At 45.6% G+C, this 16,419-nt stretch overlaps 1 protein-coding gene across 1 annotated transcript in view; it reads right to left on the reverse strand.

Annotated features, from left to right (window-relative positions):
• LOC105008070 (collagen alpha-1(XXIV) chain) overlaps positions 1 to 16,419 on the reverse strand; it is a 148,795-nt gene that overhangs the window by 2,443 nt on the left and 129,933 nt on the right. The window contains exons 48-58 of the mRNA XM_034293897.1: positions 8,621 to 8,728; positions 7,374 to 7,481; positions 6,637 to 6,690; positions 6,347 to 6,409; positions 6,214 to 6,267; positions 5,883 to 5,918; positions 3,398 to 3,433; positions 2,978 to 3,004; positions 1,260 to 1,313; positions 764 to 932; positions 440 to 549 (exon numbers count right to left, since the gene is read on the reverse strand). Coding sequence (XP_034149788.1) covers positions 440 to 549; positions 764 to 932; positions 1,260 to 1,313; positions 2,978 to 3,004; positions 3,398 to 3,433; positions 5,883 to 5,918; positions 6,214 to 6,267; positions 6,347 to 6,409; positions 6,637 to 6,690; positions 7,374 to 7,481; positions 8,621 to 8,728 — 819 coding nt within the window. The remainder of the gene's footprint in view (positions 1 to 439; positions 550 to 763; positions 933 to 1,259; positions 1,314 to 2,977; positions 3,005 to 3,397; positions 3,434 to 5,882; positions 5,919 to 6,213; positions 6,268 to 6,346; positions 6,410 to 6,636; positions 6,691 to 7,373; positions 7,482 to 8,620; positions 8,729 to 16,419) is intronic.

The following is a 16,419-nucleotide window of genomic DNA, read 5'->3' on the forward strand; positions in this document are numbered from 1 at the left end:
CAAGCCAAATTAATCAAAAACTGAAAGCAGTTCATTTAATCTAATCTCAAAACGGGTTTCAAGAAAGACAAAGACTGAAAACTCCAGCTGTGCACAACTGATTTTAATTTACGGAAACCCTTATATGAGGTAAGACATTGGTATAAATGCTTTATGATGACCATTGGGGCGCATCAAGCAGTGTGTCAGCTTAGTTTTTCAGAAGGGTTCAGACAGTCTACTTCGGTTGGTAACATTTATTACAATGAGTGTACAGAAAAGAGAAAGTCCAGTATTTCATAAACTCTCATTTATTATTTCATCACATACCATCGCAGACACTGCAGTGTGTCCATATCAATGTGTGCCTGTTCAGATGCGATGGGAATCAAGGAAACAATGACAGCCGTTTGGCATTAAACTGGATGGTGTTATTGAGTGCAGTGGTTCAGTAAGTTACCTTGTTAGAGGCCACTGGGTGGAGACAGGTCTGCCCACCAGCAGTGAAGTTACAGAAAACCTCAATTGCATCGGATGGACATCCCAGGTTGGGGTCAATCCAGTAACGTCCTATAGACAACATCCAAAAGATCAAACCAAAGAGAGAGAAAACACAGACATTTTTCAGAATGATTCAAGTCGAGAGAGAGTGAACACAGAAATCTCTCAGAATTATTCAAGCCCAGAGAGAGAAAACACACTCATATTTCAGATGGATTCAGCATCCATTTCCCCTAAAAGAAGTATTCATTTCATAACAGCATATGTTTTATGAAGTTCATACCATCAGAGAGCTTGTGCTGGCAGTCCAACAGATCCTTACAGAACCGTGCTGGGTTTGCCCGGGTTCCCAGTGGTACCTTCATGCTCTCAATCACGCTGCTCAGGTAGCGCAGGGTCTTAAAGATCTCTGTGTTCTGGTCTGGGTGGGACATCTCTGTGTTCTGGTAGGTCTAGATTAGCATAGTTTATGCATTTTATTGGAGCATGCATGGGAAGAGATTAGGAAACAAAGCCACAGACACAGCATATCTAAAGCATGGATGCAACAGGTTTTCAGTAGATCTAACATGCACTTGAGTAAAAGTTAACACAACCCATTATGCAACAACGAAAACCCCATGAACATATTTTGAAAATGTTTCCATGAAATTATCAAAAGTTTATAGATGACACATGTCCCCACATGCTTTTGAAAAGGCAGATTATAGAAAGAGGATAAAAAACAGGAATATATGTGTTAGTGAAACTTTATGTAATATTATAAAGTATTTATTTACCTCAGTCCTTAAGACACCATTGGACTCCAACAGAGAGTTGTATTTAATTCGTCTCTGAGGATATAGCACCAACAAATGCAATTTAATTCCATACAAGTACAGTAAACTAGGCTGTATCAACAAATCCACACTTTCTTCAAGTGTGTTTGTGTGTATGGTTGTGGGTGCATATGTGTGTGTGTTGGACAGGGGTGGGTGGTATATTTCTAAATAGCTGTTGAAACAGCAGCTCATAACTGGAAAGGAAGGCCACGCAGATATTATGGTATGCTCTACAGCTATGCTATCTCTGGCCCTGGAGCTATGAGACTGTTGCTTTTTCTCATTCCTTCAAAAGCCTTATCTAAGCTTATCCTGGCACCAAGCCTAGGGCATAACCAGAGAGGGAGGGAAAGTGAGTGAGAAAAAGGAGTGTGAGACTTGGCGGATATAGAGAGAGAGAGAGAAAAAGAGAGGGAAATCAAATACGAACAACCATCAGCTACCATTTGATTGTGGTATAAAGGATATCAGTAATGAAAATAGGGTCCCGTCATAAAAAGTGAAATTGGACACAATGATTTTGGTGCGTTTGATAAAGGGATCCTCTCAACCCCAACACTTTCCAATGGTAAAAGCCTTAAGACTTGTGTGTGTGGGCTGACCAGGTGTCACAGATATTTTGTTTGCCTTTTCATGCCTGTTTTGTGTGTGATCCATGTCTAAATGTAGATGGGGGGGTCATGTGTCCCCACAAAGATAGTAAAACCTGACCATTTGTTTTTGTGACAGGTTTCCACTGGGAGAATACAATTTCTGGCTTATGTGTTAGGGTTGGGGAAAACCTTGGGCAAAGTGTTAGAATTGGGGTTACTTTTAAGCTTAGCTTAGGTATTAAAGGTCAGACATTAGGTCTAGGTTAAGATAGTTATACAAGTTAGGCCTTTGAGGTAAGGTAAAAAATGTGTGTGCATGATTGAATAAACACAAGATGAAGATCTGGGACTAACACGTCCACGAATCAGTGAAGCATAGCAGGGAGGTAGATATTGCTCATAAAGCTTCAACAGAAGTTCAGCAGCCTAACCTTCAGTCTATCTGTAACAGATGTGCTCATGTTTTGCCCGATTGTAACGTGTTTGAGGGCCTGTTAAATCTCCTTAAGTTAACACATGAAGGAAGACGTTTTGTTTCTGGAATGTTTTGCAATCATCCTTGTTAGTTTGGATAAGATTCTATATCACACTATCTGGATGGTTTTCAGTTATACCTGCTTTGAATGGAGTAACCCCTGTTTGTTTGTTCCTGTCATAAAAACATGTATTCTTGTTATTAGCTTGACCTTCAAGAACAGATAAACCATATATCTTGTGCAAAGGCCTGGTTCTTTCCACCATCCCGCATCTTACTGGTCTACCAGCGGTCCTTTCACAGTATAACTTGTTTATCACGGCTTCTCCTAAATCTCCCCTGTCTTACTGCCAATGCGATCTGGCAACGTCTGTGCAACTGTACCAAACCAACTCCTGACCACCCCTCCAAATAAACTTCCTTAACAAAACAACTTTTAAACATTCATAGCAAACAGGGACAGCATTTGAGTGGATCAGACCATTGAATAATTGCTGAATAACGTTGATATAATATTAATAATAATGTTTCTTAAATCCTGACAAAGAAATGTCTTATAGATTAATTACAATCTATGTAATAGAATGACTGTGAAACAGGATACTTACAATAGGGCCAGGGGGACCTGGAGGACCCTGGGAAGGAGCACATTAACACTCAGAGACACAGAGAATCACAGATGCGTAAAGACAACATGCTTCTTCCTTTATGAACTGACATAGAACTCGAAGGTAAATGAAAGCAGTTAAGAGGTTACTACAAGTAGTAGGTATCGATTTTTCTAGATTTTTCATCAAAATATTTCATATATCATACCATTTCATTCAAATTCATTAATGGCTCATCCCCATCCTTTCACAAATTCGAAAGATGCTAACACCAGGTAAAATATTTTTCTAAAGCACCACGAATACTGATCGTTATCATCCACAGTACTATTTAGATTGATAGAACCAAGGACAAGGGACAGTTGCATTTGCCACTGCAATTCAGGAATGACCTACGTAGTACAGTGATGGAATACTTACTCTGGGTCCTGGATGTCCCTGTGGCCCCTTGGGTCCCTGTGAAACAAACACAACAATGTCTTGAAATATGATGATGACAAACATTTAACATTCCAACATAATATACCTGTTCTAAACCAAAGCCATCATAATCACACAGTACAGAGTGGAGCAATAGTCACTTCCAGAGGATCTGTCTGTCAGTGCATTGGTTGGTGTATCTGCGATGGAGCTCCATCACCCCCACTGGCTGAGCAGGGAACTGACACCTCAATATGACAGAAACAGCAACAGCCTTCTGCAGGCAGCTGGTCATTATTAGGTCCCGGACGAGCTGCCTGAAAATGTGTGTGCGTGTCACTAGTGTGGTGTGTGTGTGAGAGTTTGTCTCTCTCTCTACTGTGTGTAACTTTCTATGAGTAGGGCTTAGAGAGCTCTGAGAATTTTAAAACAGTTTACATGGCAGAGTGGGAGTCATGATGGAGAACAGAATCCAATAATCCCCCCCAGAGAATCGCATTGCTAACGTTCTAAAGCAGCGTTTCCTGGACATGGTTTATATGAGTGGCAGAAAGTGTACTGGAAATCACACAGCAACAGCTACAGTGGATATAAAAAGTCTACACACCCCTGTTAAAATCCCAGGTTCTTGTGATGTAAAAGAATGAGAAAAAGATAAATCATGTCAGAACTTTTTCCACCTTTAATGTGACCTATAACGTGAACAATTCAATTGAAAAACAAACTGAAATCGTTGAGGGAGATACATTTTTTTAAACTCACAATAACCTGGTTGCATAAGTGTGCACACACTTAAACTAATACTTTGTTGAAGCACCTTTTGATTTTTTCATTTACAGCACTCAGCCTTTTTGTGTAGGAATCTATTAGCATGGCACATCTTGACGTGGCAATAGTAGCCCAATCTTTTTTGCAAAAGCGCTCCAAATCTGTCAGATTGCGAGGACATCTCCTGTGCACAGCCCTCTTCAGATTGCCCCACAGATGTTCAATTGGATTCAGGTCTGGGCTCTGGCTGGGCCATTACAAAATGTTAATCTTCTTCTGGTGACGCCATGCTTTTGTGGATTTGGATGAGTGCTTTGGGTTGTGGTCGTGCTGAAAGGTAAACTACCTCTTCATCTTCAACTTTCTAACGGATGCCTGAATGTTTTATGCCAAAATTGCCTGGTATTTGGAACTGTTCATAATTCCCTCCACCCTGACTAAAGACCCTGTTCCAGCTGATGAAAAACAGCCCCAAAGCATGATGCTGCCATCACCATGCTTCACTGTGGGTATAGTGTTCTTTGGGTGATGTGCAGTGTTGTTTTTGAGTCAAACATATCTTTTGGAATTATGGCCAAAAAGTTCAACCTTAGTTTCATCAGACCATAACACATTTTCCCACATGCTTTTGGGGGACTTGATGTTTGTTTTTGCAAACTTCAGCCAGGCTTGGATGTTTTTCTTTGTAAGAAAAGGATTCTGTCTTGCCATCCTACCCCATAGCCCATTCATATGAAGAATACGGGAGATTGTTGTCACATGTAGCACACAGCCAGTACTTGCCAGAAATTCCTGCAGTTCCTTTAATGTTGCTGTACGCCTCTTGGAAGCCTCACTGACCAGATTTCTTCTCGTCTTTTGGAGGGACGTCCTGTTCTTGGTAATGTTGCTGTGTTGCCATATTTTCTCCACTTGATGATGACTGTCTTCACTGTGTTCCATGGTATATCTAATGCTTTGGAAATTATTTTGTACCCTTCTCCTGACTGATATCTTTCAACAATGAGATTCCTCTGATGCTTTGGAAGCTCTCTGCGGACAATGGCTTTTGCTCTGAGATGCAACTAAGAAAATGTCAGGAAAACCCTACTAGAACAGCTGAACTTTTTGTGATTAATCAGTCACTTTATATGATGACAGGTGTGTAATAACTTCTATATAACATTTGTTTGAATGTTATTGGTTAATTCTGAATACATTGCCAGTTATAAGAGGGTGTGCACAGTTATGCAACCCTCTTTTCCCCCTCGAAGATTTCAGTTAGTTTTTCAAATGAATTGTTCACATTATAGGTCATATTAATAGTGGAAAAAGTTCTGATATGATTTATCTTTGTCTCATTCTTTTACATCACAAAAACCTGGCATTTTCACATGGGTGTGTAGACGTTTTATATCCACTGTACTTATCACCAGTCCACAGAGTGGCTGGCTGTCTGCTCTTTACTTCAGAAGACACTGACCGTAGCCACACTTCACACTAATCACTGTTAACTGGTAAATGGGATCATTTATCTGCCAACACAAACAGAATATGTTGTCTATAACTTATACTTTCAACAATTACAGTATGCTCACTGCACTTGACACTTCGCCGTGCGGCTTTCATCATGCCAACCAAGTACGAAATACAGACAGCTTTCTCTCTAATGGATTGTACTGGTTTACTATGCAGACAGGATTCAGAATACGACATGTGTCAAAGATTCAGATCTCACCATTTCCCCATGGCCTCCCTTTGGTCCCCTTGGCCCCTGTGGAAGAGAATATTAAAGGCCTTAAAACATGAAGGTTTCTTTTCAAAGTGCAAGATTGTGTCTTAGTGACTCTCTACTCCAGAGTATATAGGCATGCTCAGCATAGGTCATCCAGCCAAGCGGTTATTAAGTCATCTAGATACATCCGAGAATTAGTCATGGACTGTTATGACAACACGTCAGCCTCTTAGTCTAACAAAAGTCACATTCATGAGTAAAAGGAGGGACAGTGTAGCTCTTAAAGTGGAAAAATCAACCTGAACACACACAAACACACCCACACAGAACCTACAGGTTTCCCCACAGGACCGATCATCCCTTCTGGGCCAACAGGACCATTGAAACCCTGAAAACACACAAACAGACGAGATCAGCACAAAAAGCATTTTAATAAATAATTGCAACATTGACAATGCCGGACTTACCAGAACACCAGCCGGACCTTTAGGACCGGGTACGCCTTTGAATCCAAAATCTCCATTTGGCCCCTATGGAAAACACAGAACACACTCATTTAACTGATCACTTCTGATTGGTCGTCTCTATACATGTTTATAACATCACTTTCTACTGGTCAGTGCTCACAATTGAGCTGAGGTGATAGAGAGCACGGCAGGAATGTGGGTGTTATCTGTAAGAGTCTCTAATCCAATTCCCGGGAAATTTCGGAGAGCACTACATATCCGGGGAAGAGGTTAAAGACCATCTGACTCACCTTAGGTCCTGGAAACCCGGAGAAGCCGTTCATCCCCAAGTCTCCGGACTCCCCCTGCAGGTCGCAGAAACAAACACATGCTCAGATTCAAATGAATCACATAATTCAACCGCAAGACAAAAACACAGGTTTACATAACTGAACCACCGTACCAGCATAGCACCACAAGAAAAACATTCACACGTTTGTTTGAATGTTTGCAGAACCTAGTTTGCAGAACCTAGTTTGTGTATATCCCCCTCCCAGCTATGTGTTCCAGCATGGGTTTGGTGTTTGGGGGGAACCTCTCGTCTCGGGGGGAATGAAACACAGGGGGGAATGAAGGATGGAGGTCGTTGTGGGGGGCAAATTACGTAAGAAAATATGCATCAACCCCTGGAGCGAGAGTGTGTTAGGTGTTAAATAACTCGGCCTTGCCAACAGGAATGTTTCCATTCCTTGTCTCACCCAGATTACGCGTAACTCGACTCGGGTGAAAAACTGTGAACGACGCACATTTTTGACCCCACCACAACTTGGCAAAAGAAGCCCATACAACTATATTTATAGCTTCCAGGTAATATAGTATAACTAGTTCTAGAGAAAAAGTTTAAAATCCAATCTTATCGTTCTGTGATTCAGGTACTCAACACATTTCTTTATTGACATCAAATATTGAAAGCTATTAAGAACCTACGACCAGTTAGTGGAAAGTTGTGGATCTTTTTTAAATGTCTGGTTGGACGATGGGCACTCACTGGTTGTCCTTTGATTCCTGGGTCACCTATCCTGCCCTGGTCCCCCTGTGATCCCTCCATGCCTTTGATTCCTGGGGTTCCCCTCTCCCCTGCCAAGCCAGACTCCCCCTGGAAACATGACATACAGTAGTGGACATGGGTTACAGGGTAGAAATAAAAACAGGCCTGGATCCAGATCTGTTTGTGCTGTCCTGCCAACCTCCATAGAAGTTGACCATATAGTACTGATCTGGAACCAGGCTAGGTGGGTAATTGGTAACATAGACAGCGTAGATAAAAGCAATGTAGTGGAATAAAATAAGGTGAATACATTTTAATTTTAAAAGATCTATCAAATAACATCTTTGTAATAACATTCTTTGTAATACCAGGGGGTAACATAATTAAAATTGCATAATAACTTTTCCACAAAACATAAAAACACACAAACACACACACACACACAAACACACACAGAGCTTGATTACACACTTTAAACACATAACAATGAGTAAACTTGCCTGAAACCTGAAGAATGGCTTTACACATTAACAGATTATTTTATAGAAGAGGCTATCAAAATATAAACAAACCGAGGCCAGTTTTTACCTTACTGAAATATGAGGAGGTATTCAGCCAAGAGATAAAGGGACAACACAACAACCAGTGTAGGGGTAAATAAAACATTAAAAAGCTGATTAAAAAACTATCTGGGGGATTTGTACTGGCCAATGATTTGTACTGGCCCAGTGGGTTGAACCCAAGTCTGTCTAACCCATCCAATCCGGCTTGCCACCGGGCCTCATGACAAACATCCTGTTATGTGGAGGGCGCACTGGGATAGACAAATACCCTTTCCAGGTGTAAAGCTTGCACTGGTGGACTGCTTCTTCTGGCAGAGCAAATCCTCAACCTATTTATATTCCTCCTCAAGTAATTTCAATCATGGTCGAAAAAAGGGGTGATCAAATTGACTCCCAGCCTAAGTAAAGATGGGCTCTAAAACAATATTTACTTTGAAAAGGCCATTCCATGGATGTGGTCTTCCAGTTTTAAAGGTTTCTTGTAACGGTTTTATGCCAAATTAATCAAATGAAGTGTTACCCATTCGTCAGCATTTCAATGTGGCTTTGTAGTTTGGTGAACAACACTTTGGAGCCTCTATATATAACTACTCAGTTACTTTAGTGGGTGTGGCTTGAGCCTGTCTATAAACAGTAACATGGTTTCGGGTACTGTGCGGACCGTGAGAGGGTTAAATGGGTTACCTTCTCTCCAACGGGCCCTCTTTCACCAACCAGTCCAGGCAGACCGAGTTCACCCCTCGGACCAGGTAGTCCGGGTGCCCCCTCTTGCCCCACAGTGCCACGCTGGCCCTGAGGAGAGAAGAGCAGAAAGAACGCATTAAAATGGGCTCTGCAAACTATAATGCCTTACAATGCCATAAAGAAAATATGTTGTTAGACATTTTTTATATGTAGCCACCACAAATAATCTTGGTAACCAGAACTAAAGTATTGCACTATTGGTCTACCACTTGATTAAGTTCTGGGTCTATAGATTTTGCAGACACTGATTAAACCTAGTTTGGGACAACAAAATCCTGATAAGTGGAGTAATCTCTGGGCGCGAATCTGGCCTTAAACTTCTTAAGAGATCATAACTGTTCTGAAAAGTGCCACCTATGCAAAATGCCCCCCCCCCCCCGTTCTGAAATTCAAATGATCCTAACTGAAACATATCTTTAACATATACACAGTATTTAAATATATCATTGCTTTTTCAGATTCAAACGTTTTCAAAGAGAGCAACTTAGAGATCACTTCACCACCCTAGGTCACAGGAAACCATCGTCCACTAGATCACACTAAGTCACAGGAACCGTCATCCACTAGATCATGCTAAGTCACAGGAAACCATTGTCCCCTAGATCACCCTAGGTCACAGGAAACCATCGTCCACTAGATCACACTAAGTCACAGGAACCATCATCCACTAGATCATGCTAAGTCACAGGAAACCATTGTCCCCTAGATCACAGGAAACCATTGTCCCCTAGATCACCCTAGGTCACAGGAAACCATTGTCCCCTAGATCACCCTAGGTCACAGGAAACCGTTGTCCCCTAGATCACCCTAGGCCACAAATACAGCTCATTATGTAAGGTTTACCATTGTTTCATGACAGACATATTGTAGCATTCTTGTCAACATAATCAACCTTAAAATAATTTGTGACCAGTGACAGTGACATTCAAACAACACTCAGGTTCTGTTTTTGAAAATAAAAATTTTATGATTTTAGAATACAATTTTGATCAGTCCTGAAATCTAATAAAATTGTACATGTCTGGGCTTGACTTTGATAGCCAGACATTAATTTTGAACAGTCAGACATTGGCATGGACAGTCAGACATTGACAATCAGTTCTCTGGATAGTAGCACTAAGGTTGCCTCTGTGTTCACATTCATAATCTTTCCTGACCATTTGCTTAGAAAATGTCCCTAAAAATGACAGTGTTTTCGAAATGTTATAGTGCTACAAACTGCAGACCTCAATCGTTTCCTTCCACCAGCAGACTGGGAGGCACGTACAGCAGTCCTGGCAATCTTCTCTAGCCATGAAAGAAAATGCAGAGACAAAATATCCTCCCCCCAAATGGCAAAAGAGGTGGTTTGGAATTACAGAGGTCTAGGTTTGTTGGTAGAGACTCAATCCCTAGGCACCGAAAAGTGGTCTTGCATAAGTAGAGGTACTGTAACTGTCTTGTTCATCAGATCAGTGAGGGATTTAATTAACTCTGGCTGGATTCTCAGGACACGCATGCCCACACAGTTCTTCACACTACCCAGTCAAGTGGCTCACAATGTCTCCTCACACTGATCACACTATAGGTCTGACTCACAAAGAGCAGGCTCAAACCAAAACACACGCCGGCCCAAGGCTTACCAATCACTGGGTAAGCAACCAACCAACTCAGAACAGTAGACAAGGAAAGTAAGAAAAGGAGGCAGACAAAGGAGAAGGTGATGATGAAGTATTGGAAAAAGTAGTGGAGGGTGAGTAGGAGGAGAAGCATGAAGAAAACAGAGGTGTAACCACCCTACCCCCCCCCCCCCCATAGACCTGTTTGTTCTGGGTAGCAGAAACAGTGGTGAGGTTTTCTGGGAGGTGCTCGAGCCACGTGTGTAAAATGTTCCTGCTGGGTTCTTCCTCCCCGTGAAAGAGTCTGTGTGTTTTCACCATAAATAAGTTCCTCCCTAACAGCCTCTGGGCAACTAGACCTGCCCATTATGGAGTTGACAGACAGATACTCACGGGCCGCCACTGTCGGTCTGGGAAAGAACAAGCTGCATTAATATCCCCACGTTTTCAATGCTGCCAGGCTACAGACCCTAATATAAAGAATCCCATTGAGCTCTGACCACAGAGACCTAATCAAATCAAATAAGTAATTCAAAGACAGGTCTTTTTTCAGGTGAATATCCTTCAGCAACTTTAAACACAGCTGGTGGGAGCTGGGTCCGTATTCATAGTGATCTGTTTCTTCTTTTAAATAATAATTGCTGGTCAGTTTGCACCTGATCCTAGATCAGTGCTCCTACTCTGAGACACTGCAATAATAAAGTCCCAGAAAGACAGTGAAAAGGAAAACGATGGTCAGCCATACTGGCTATTAAAGTTATATGTGTCATGTAATACAATGACTATTTAAGACATTACATTGCCAGTGAATTACACAAAAAAGTGTTTCCGCTTATCCGGGGCCGGGTCGCGGGGGCAGCAGTCTAAGCAGGGATGCCCAGACTTCCCTCTCCCCAGACACTTCCTCTAGCTCTTCTGGGGGGACACCGAGGCGTTCCCAGGCCAGCCGGGAGACATAGTCCCTCCAGCGTGTCCTAGGTCTTCCCCGGCGTCTCATCCCGGTGGGACGGGACCGGAACACCTTCCCAGGAAGGCGTTCCGGAGGCATCCGAAACAGATGCCCAAGCCACCTCAGCTGACCCCTCTCGATGTGGAGGAGCAGCGGCTCTACTCTGAGCTCCTCCCGGGTGACCGAGCTTCTCACCCTATCTCTAAGGGATCGCCCAGCCACCCTGCGGAGAAAGCTCATTTCGGCCGCCTGTATCCGGGATCTTGTCCTTTCGGTCATGACCCAAAGCTCATGACCATAGGTGAGAGTAGGAACGTAGATTGACTGGTAAATCGAGAGCTTCGCCTTGTGGCTCAGCTCTTTCTTCACCACGACAGACCGATACATCGACTGCATTACTGCAGAAGCTGCACCGATCCGTCTGTCAATCTCCCGTTCCATCCTTCCCTCACATGTGAACAAGACCCCTAGATACTTAAACTCCTCCACTTGAGGCAGGCACTCTCCACCAACCTGAAGTGGGCAAGCCACCCTTTTCTGACTGAGGACCATGGCCTCGGATTTGGAGGTGCTGATTCTCATCCCCACCGCTTCACACTCGGCTGCAAACCGTCCCAGTGCATGCTGAAGGTCCTGGTTAGAAGGGGCCAACACGACAACATCATCTGTAAAGAGCAGAGATGAAATTGTGTGGTCCCCAAACCTGACACCCTCCGGCCCCTGGCTGCGCCTAGAAATTCTGTCCATAAAAATTACGAACAGAACCGGCGACAAAGGGCAGCCCTGCCGGAGTCCAACATGCACTGGGAACAAGTCTGACTTACTGCCGGCAATGCGGACCAAGCTCCTGCTTCGGTTGTACAGAGACCTGACAGCCCTTAGCAAAGGACCCAGGACCCTATATTCCCGAAGCACCCTCCACAGGATGCTGTGAGGGACACAGTCGAATGCCTTCTCCAAATTCACAAAACACATGTGGATTGGTTGGGCAAACTCCCATGAACCCTCCAACACCCCGTAGAGGGTATAGAGCTGGTCCAGTGTTCCACGGCCCGGACGAAAACCACACTGTTCCTCCTGAATCCGAGGTTCTACTATCGGCCGTATTCTCCTCTCCAGAACCCTGGCATAGACTTTCCCGGGGAGGCTGAGAAGTGTGATCCCCCTATAGTTGGAACACACCCTCCGGTCCCCCTTCTTAAAAAGAGGGACCACCACCCCAGTCTGCCATCCCAGAGGCACTGTCCCCGACCGCCACGCGATGTTGCACAGGCGTGTCAACCAAGACAGCCCCACAACATCCAGAGACTTGAGGTCCTCAGGGCGGATCCACCCCCGGTGCCTTGCCACCGAGGAGTTTCTTGACCACCTCTGTGACTTCAGCCCGGGTGATGGACGAGTCCACCTCTGAGCCCTCATCCTCTGCTTCCTCAATGGAAGATGTGACAGCGGGATTGCGGAGATCCTCGAAGTACTCCTTCCATTGCCCGACGACATCCTCGGTTGAGGTCAACAGCTGCCCACCTCTACTGTAAACAGCGTTGGTGGGGCACTGTTTCCCTCTCCTGAGGCGCCGGATGGTTTGCCAGAATCTCTTCGAGGCCAGCCGATAGTCCTCCCAGGCCCGAGTTTTTGCCTCCACAACCACCCGGGCTGCAGCCCGCTTGGCCTGTCGGTACCCGTCAGCTGCCTCAGGAGTCCCACAAGCCAACCAGGCCTGATAGGACTCCTTCTTCAGCTTGACGGCATCCCTTACTTCCGGTGTCCACCACCGGGTTCGGGGATTGCCGCCTCGACAGGCACCGGAGACCTTACGGCCACAGCTCAGAGCGGCCGCTTCGACAATGGCGGTGGAGAACATGGTCCACTCGGACTCAATATCTCCAGCCTCCCTCGGGATCCAGTCGAAGCTCTGCCGGAGGTGGGAGTTAAAGATCTCTCTGACAGGAGACTCGGCCAGACGTTCCCAGCAGACCCTTACAGTACGCTTAGGCCTGCCGAGTCTGTCCAGCTTCCTCCCCCGCCATCGGATCCAACTCACCACCAGGTGGTGATCAGTTGACAGCTCCGCCCCTCTCTTCACCCGAGTGTCCAAGACATACGGCCGCAGGTCAGATGAGACGACAACAAAGTTGATCATCGACCTGCGGCCTAGGGTGTCCTGGTGCCACGTGCACTGATGGACACCCTTATGCATGAACATGGTGTTCGTTATGGACAAACTGTGACTAGCACAGAAGTCCAATAACTGAACACCACTCGGGTTCAGATCAGGGGGGCCGTTCCTCCCAATCACGCCCCTCCAGGTGTCACTGTCGTTGCCCACGTGGGCGTTGAAGTCCCCCAGTAGAACGATAGAGTCCCCAGTCTGAGCACTTTCCAGCACCCCTCCCAGAGACTCCAAGAAGGTCGGGTACTCTGCACTGAGACCTATCCCCGACCCGTAGGCGCAGGGAAACCACCCTCTCGTTCACCGGGGTAAACTCCAACACATGGCGGCAGAGCTGGGGAGCTATAAGCAAACCCACACCAGCCCGCCGCCTCTCACCATGGGCAACTCCAGAGTGGTGAAGAGTCCATCCTCTCTCAAGGAGTGTGGTTCCAGAGCCCAAGCCGTGCGTAGAGGTGATCCCAACTACCTCTAATCGGAACCTCTCAACCTCACGCACGATCTCAGGCTCCTTCCCCGCCAGCGAGGTGACATTCCACGTCCCTAGAGCCAGTTTCCGTGTCCAGAGATCGGGTTGTCTAGGCCCCTGCCTTCGACTGCCGCCCGATCCTCTTCGCACCGGCCCCTTATGGTCCCTCCCTCAAAATCTTAAGCATCATTAAGGGGGTTTTGAACCGCTCTTAGTCTGACCCATCGCCTAAGACCTGTTTGCCTTGGGAGACCCTACCAGGGGCATATAGCCCCAGACAACATAGCTCCTAGGGTCACTCGGGTACTCAAACCCCTCCACCACGTTAAGGTGGCAGTTCATGGAGGGGCATTTTCTAAACTAATTACTAATATAAAACAGAAATAATGGATTGTATTGATCCCTGTGCTATGACACACCTGAATGAGCTGTGTCATAAGTCACATAATTAGCTGAATGGAAACTGAGTATCCAGCCGAGAGTGGACAAGGCAGGGAGGACATCAGGACGCCTATGGCAATTTTAAAAGAATTACAGTCTTCTACGTCTGAACTGGGAGACACTGTGCACATCGCAACAACAGCCCAGGTGCTTCACAAAAGCGGCCTCTATAGGGGAGTGGCAAAAACTAAAAACTAAATTCAAATCTTGGCTAGAGTTTGCCAGAAGGCATGTGCCAGACTATGAGAACAAGTGGAAAAAGTTGTCAACGCTAAGCTCTTTGTTTAGTACAAACCTAACACCCTACATCAGTGTTTCTCAACCCAGCTCCTGGACGCCCCCCTTCCCTGCATGTTTAATCTCTCCCTGCCCTAACATACCTGATGTAGCTCATGAAGGACTTGATAATGAGCTGATCATTTGAATCAGGTGAGACCGAGCAGGGAGAGATCTAAATCATGCAGGGCATGGGGGCGCCCAAGTGCAGGGTTGAGAAACACTACTCTACATCATCCTGAGAACAGGGCAGGGTTGAGAAACACTACATCATCCTGAGAACAGGGCAGGGTTGAGAAACACTACATCATCCTGAGAACAGGGCAGGGTTGAGAAACACTACACTATATCATCCTGAGAACAGGGCAGGGTTGAGATACACTACTCTACATCATCCTGAGAACACAATCCTTACTGGGAAGCAAGGTGATGCAGTGTCACGCTATGAGGATTCTTGTTTGTGGCTGGAAAGTCTCCAAGAAACCAGGGACTTGGGGGACAATATCCCCAAACAACAAAGCCATACTGGAGTGGCTTCAAAACAAAAGGGGCAATGTCTTTGAGTCAAAGCTGGAACCTCAATCCATTTGAGAATATGAGGAAAGAGTTGAACATTTCTGTTCACCAAAGGTCCCCAACAAACTTTAAAAAATGATATGTGCAAAACTAGTAAAGTAAAGTTGCCTCTACAAAATATTAACAAAAGCGGGTGAATACCTACGTAATCAAATATGTTCTGTTTTGTATTTTGGAATCCCGGGTCCCCCGGGAGATACTGTGGGAGGTGCTGCGGGAGTATGGGGTGAGGAGGTCCCTTCTGAGGGCTATCCAATCCCTGTACGTCCAAAGTGAGAGCTGTGTTCGGGTTCTTGGTAGTAAGTCGGACTCGTTCCAGGTGGGGGTTGGCCTCCGCCAGGGCTGCGCTTTGTCACCAATCCTGTTTGTAACGTTTATGGACAGGTTATTGAGGCGTAGTCGGGGTGGGGAGGGGTTGCAGTTCGGTGGGCTGGGGATCTCATTGCTGCTTTTTGCGGATGATGTGGTCCTGATGGCATCATCGGTCTGTGACCTTCAGCACTCACTGGACCGGTTCGCAGCCGAGTGCGAAGCGGTTGGGATGAGGATTAGCACCTCTAAATCTGAGTCCATGGTTCTCAGCAGGAAACCGATGGAGTGCCTTCTCCGGGTAGGGAATGAGGCGTTACCCCAAGTAAAGGAGTTCAAGTATCTCGGGGTCTTGTTCGCGAGTGAGGGGACAATGGAGCGGGAGATTGGCCGGAGAATCGGAGCAGCAGGGCCGGTATTGCATTCGCTTTACCGCACTGTTGTGACGAAAAGAGAGCTGAGCCGGAAGGCAAAGCTCTCGATATGCCGGTCAATTTTCCTACCTACCTTCACCCATGGTCATGAAGGCTGGGTCATGACCGAAAGAACAAGATCGCAAGTTCAAGCGGCTGAAATGGGTTTTCTCAGAAGGGTGGCTGAGAAAACCCTTTTCTCAGGACGTCTCCCTAAGGAGGTATTCCAGGCACGTCCAACTGGGAGGAGACCTCGGGGTAGGCCCAGGACTAGGTGGAGAGATTATATTTTGACACTGGCCTGGGAACACCTCGGGATCCACCAGTCAGAGCTGGCAAATGTGGCTCGGGAAAGGGAAGTTTGGGGTCCCCTGCTGGAGCTGCTGCCCCCGCGACCCGATACCGGATAAGCGGATGAAGATGAGAGATGAGATGAGATAGCTGATTTAATTTTTCACTTTTACATGATCAGTGGCAAAACCTTCTAACTAAATCAATTTTAATTTTCTTTTGTAACTGTATGTGGGTGACAATCCAG

The sequence above is a fragment of the Esox lucius genome, chromosome 8, assembly GCF_011004845.1.
Source record: "Esox lucius isolate fEsoLuc1 chromosome 8, fEsoLuc1.pri, whole genome shotgun sequence".
In the NCBI taxonomy this organism is placed as follows: Eukaryota; Metazoa; Chordata; class Actinopteri; order Esociformes; family Esocidae; genus Esox; species Esox lucius.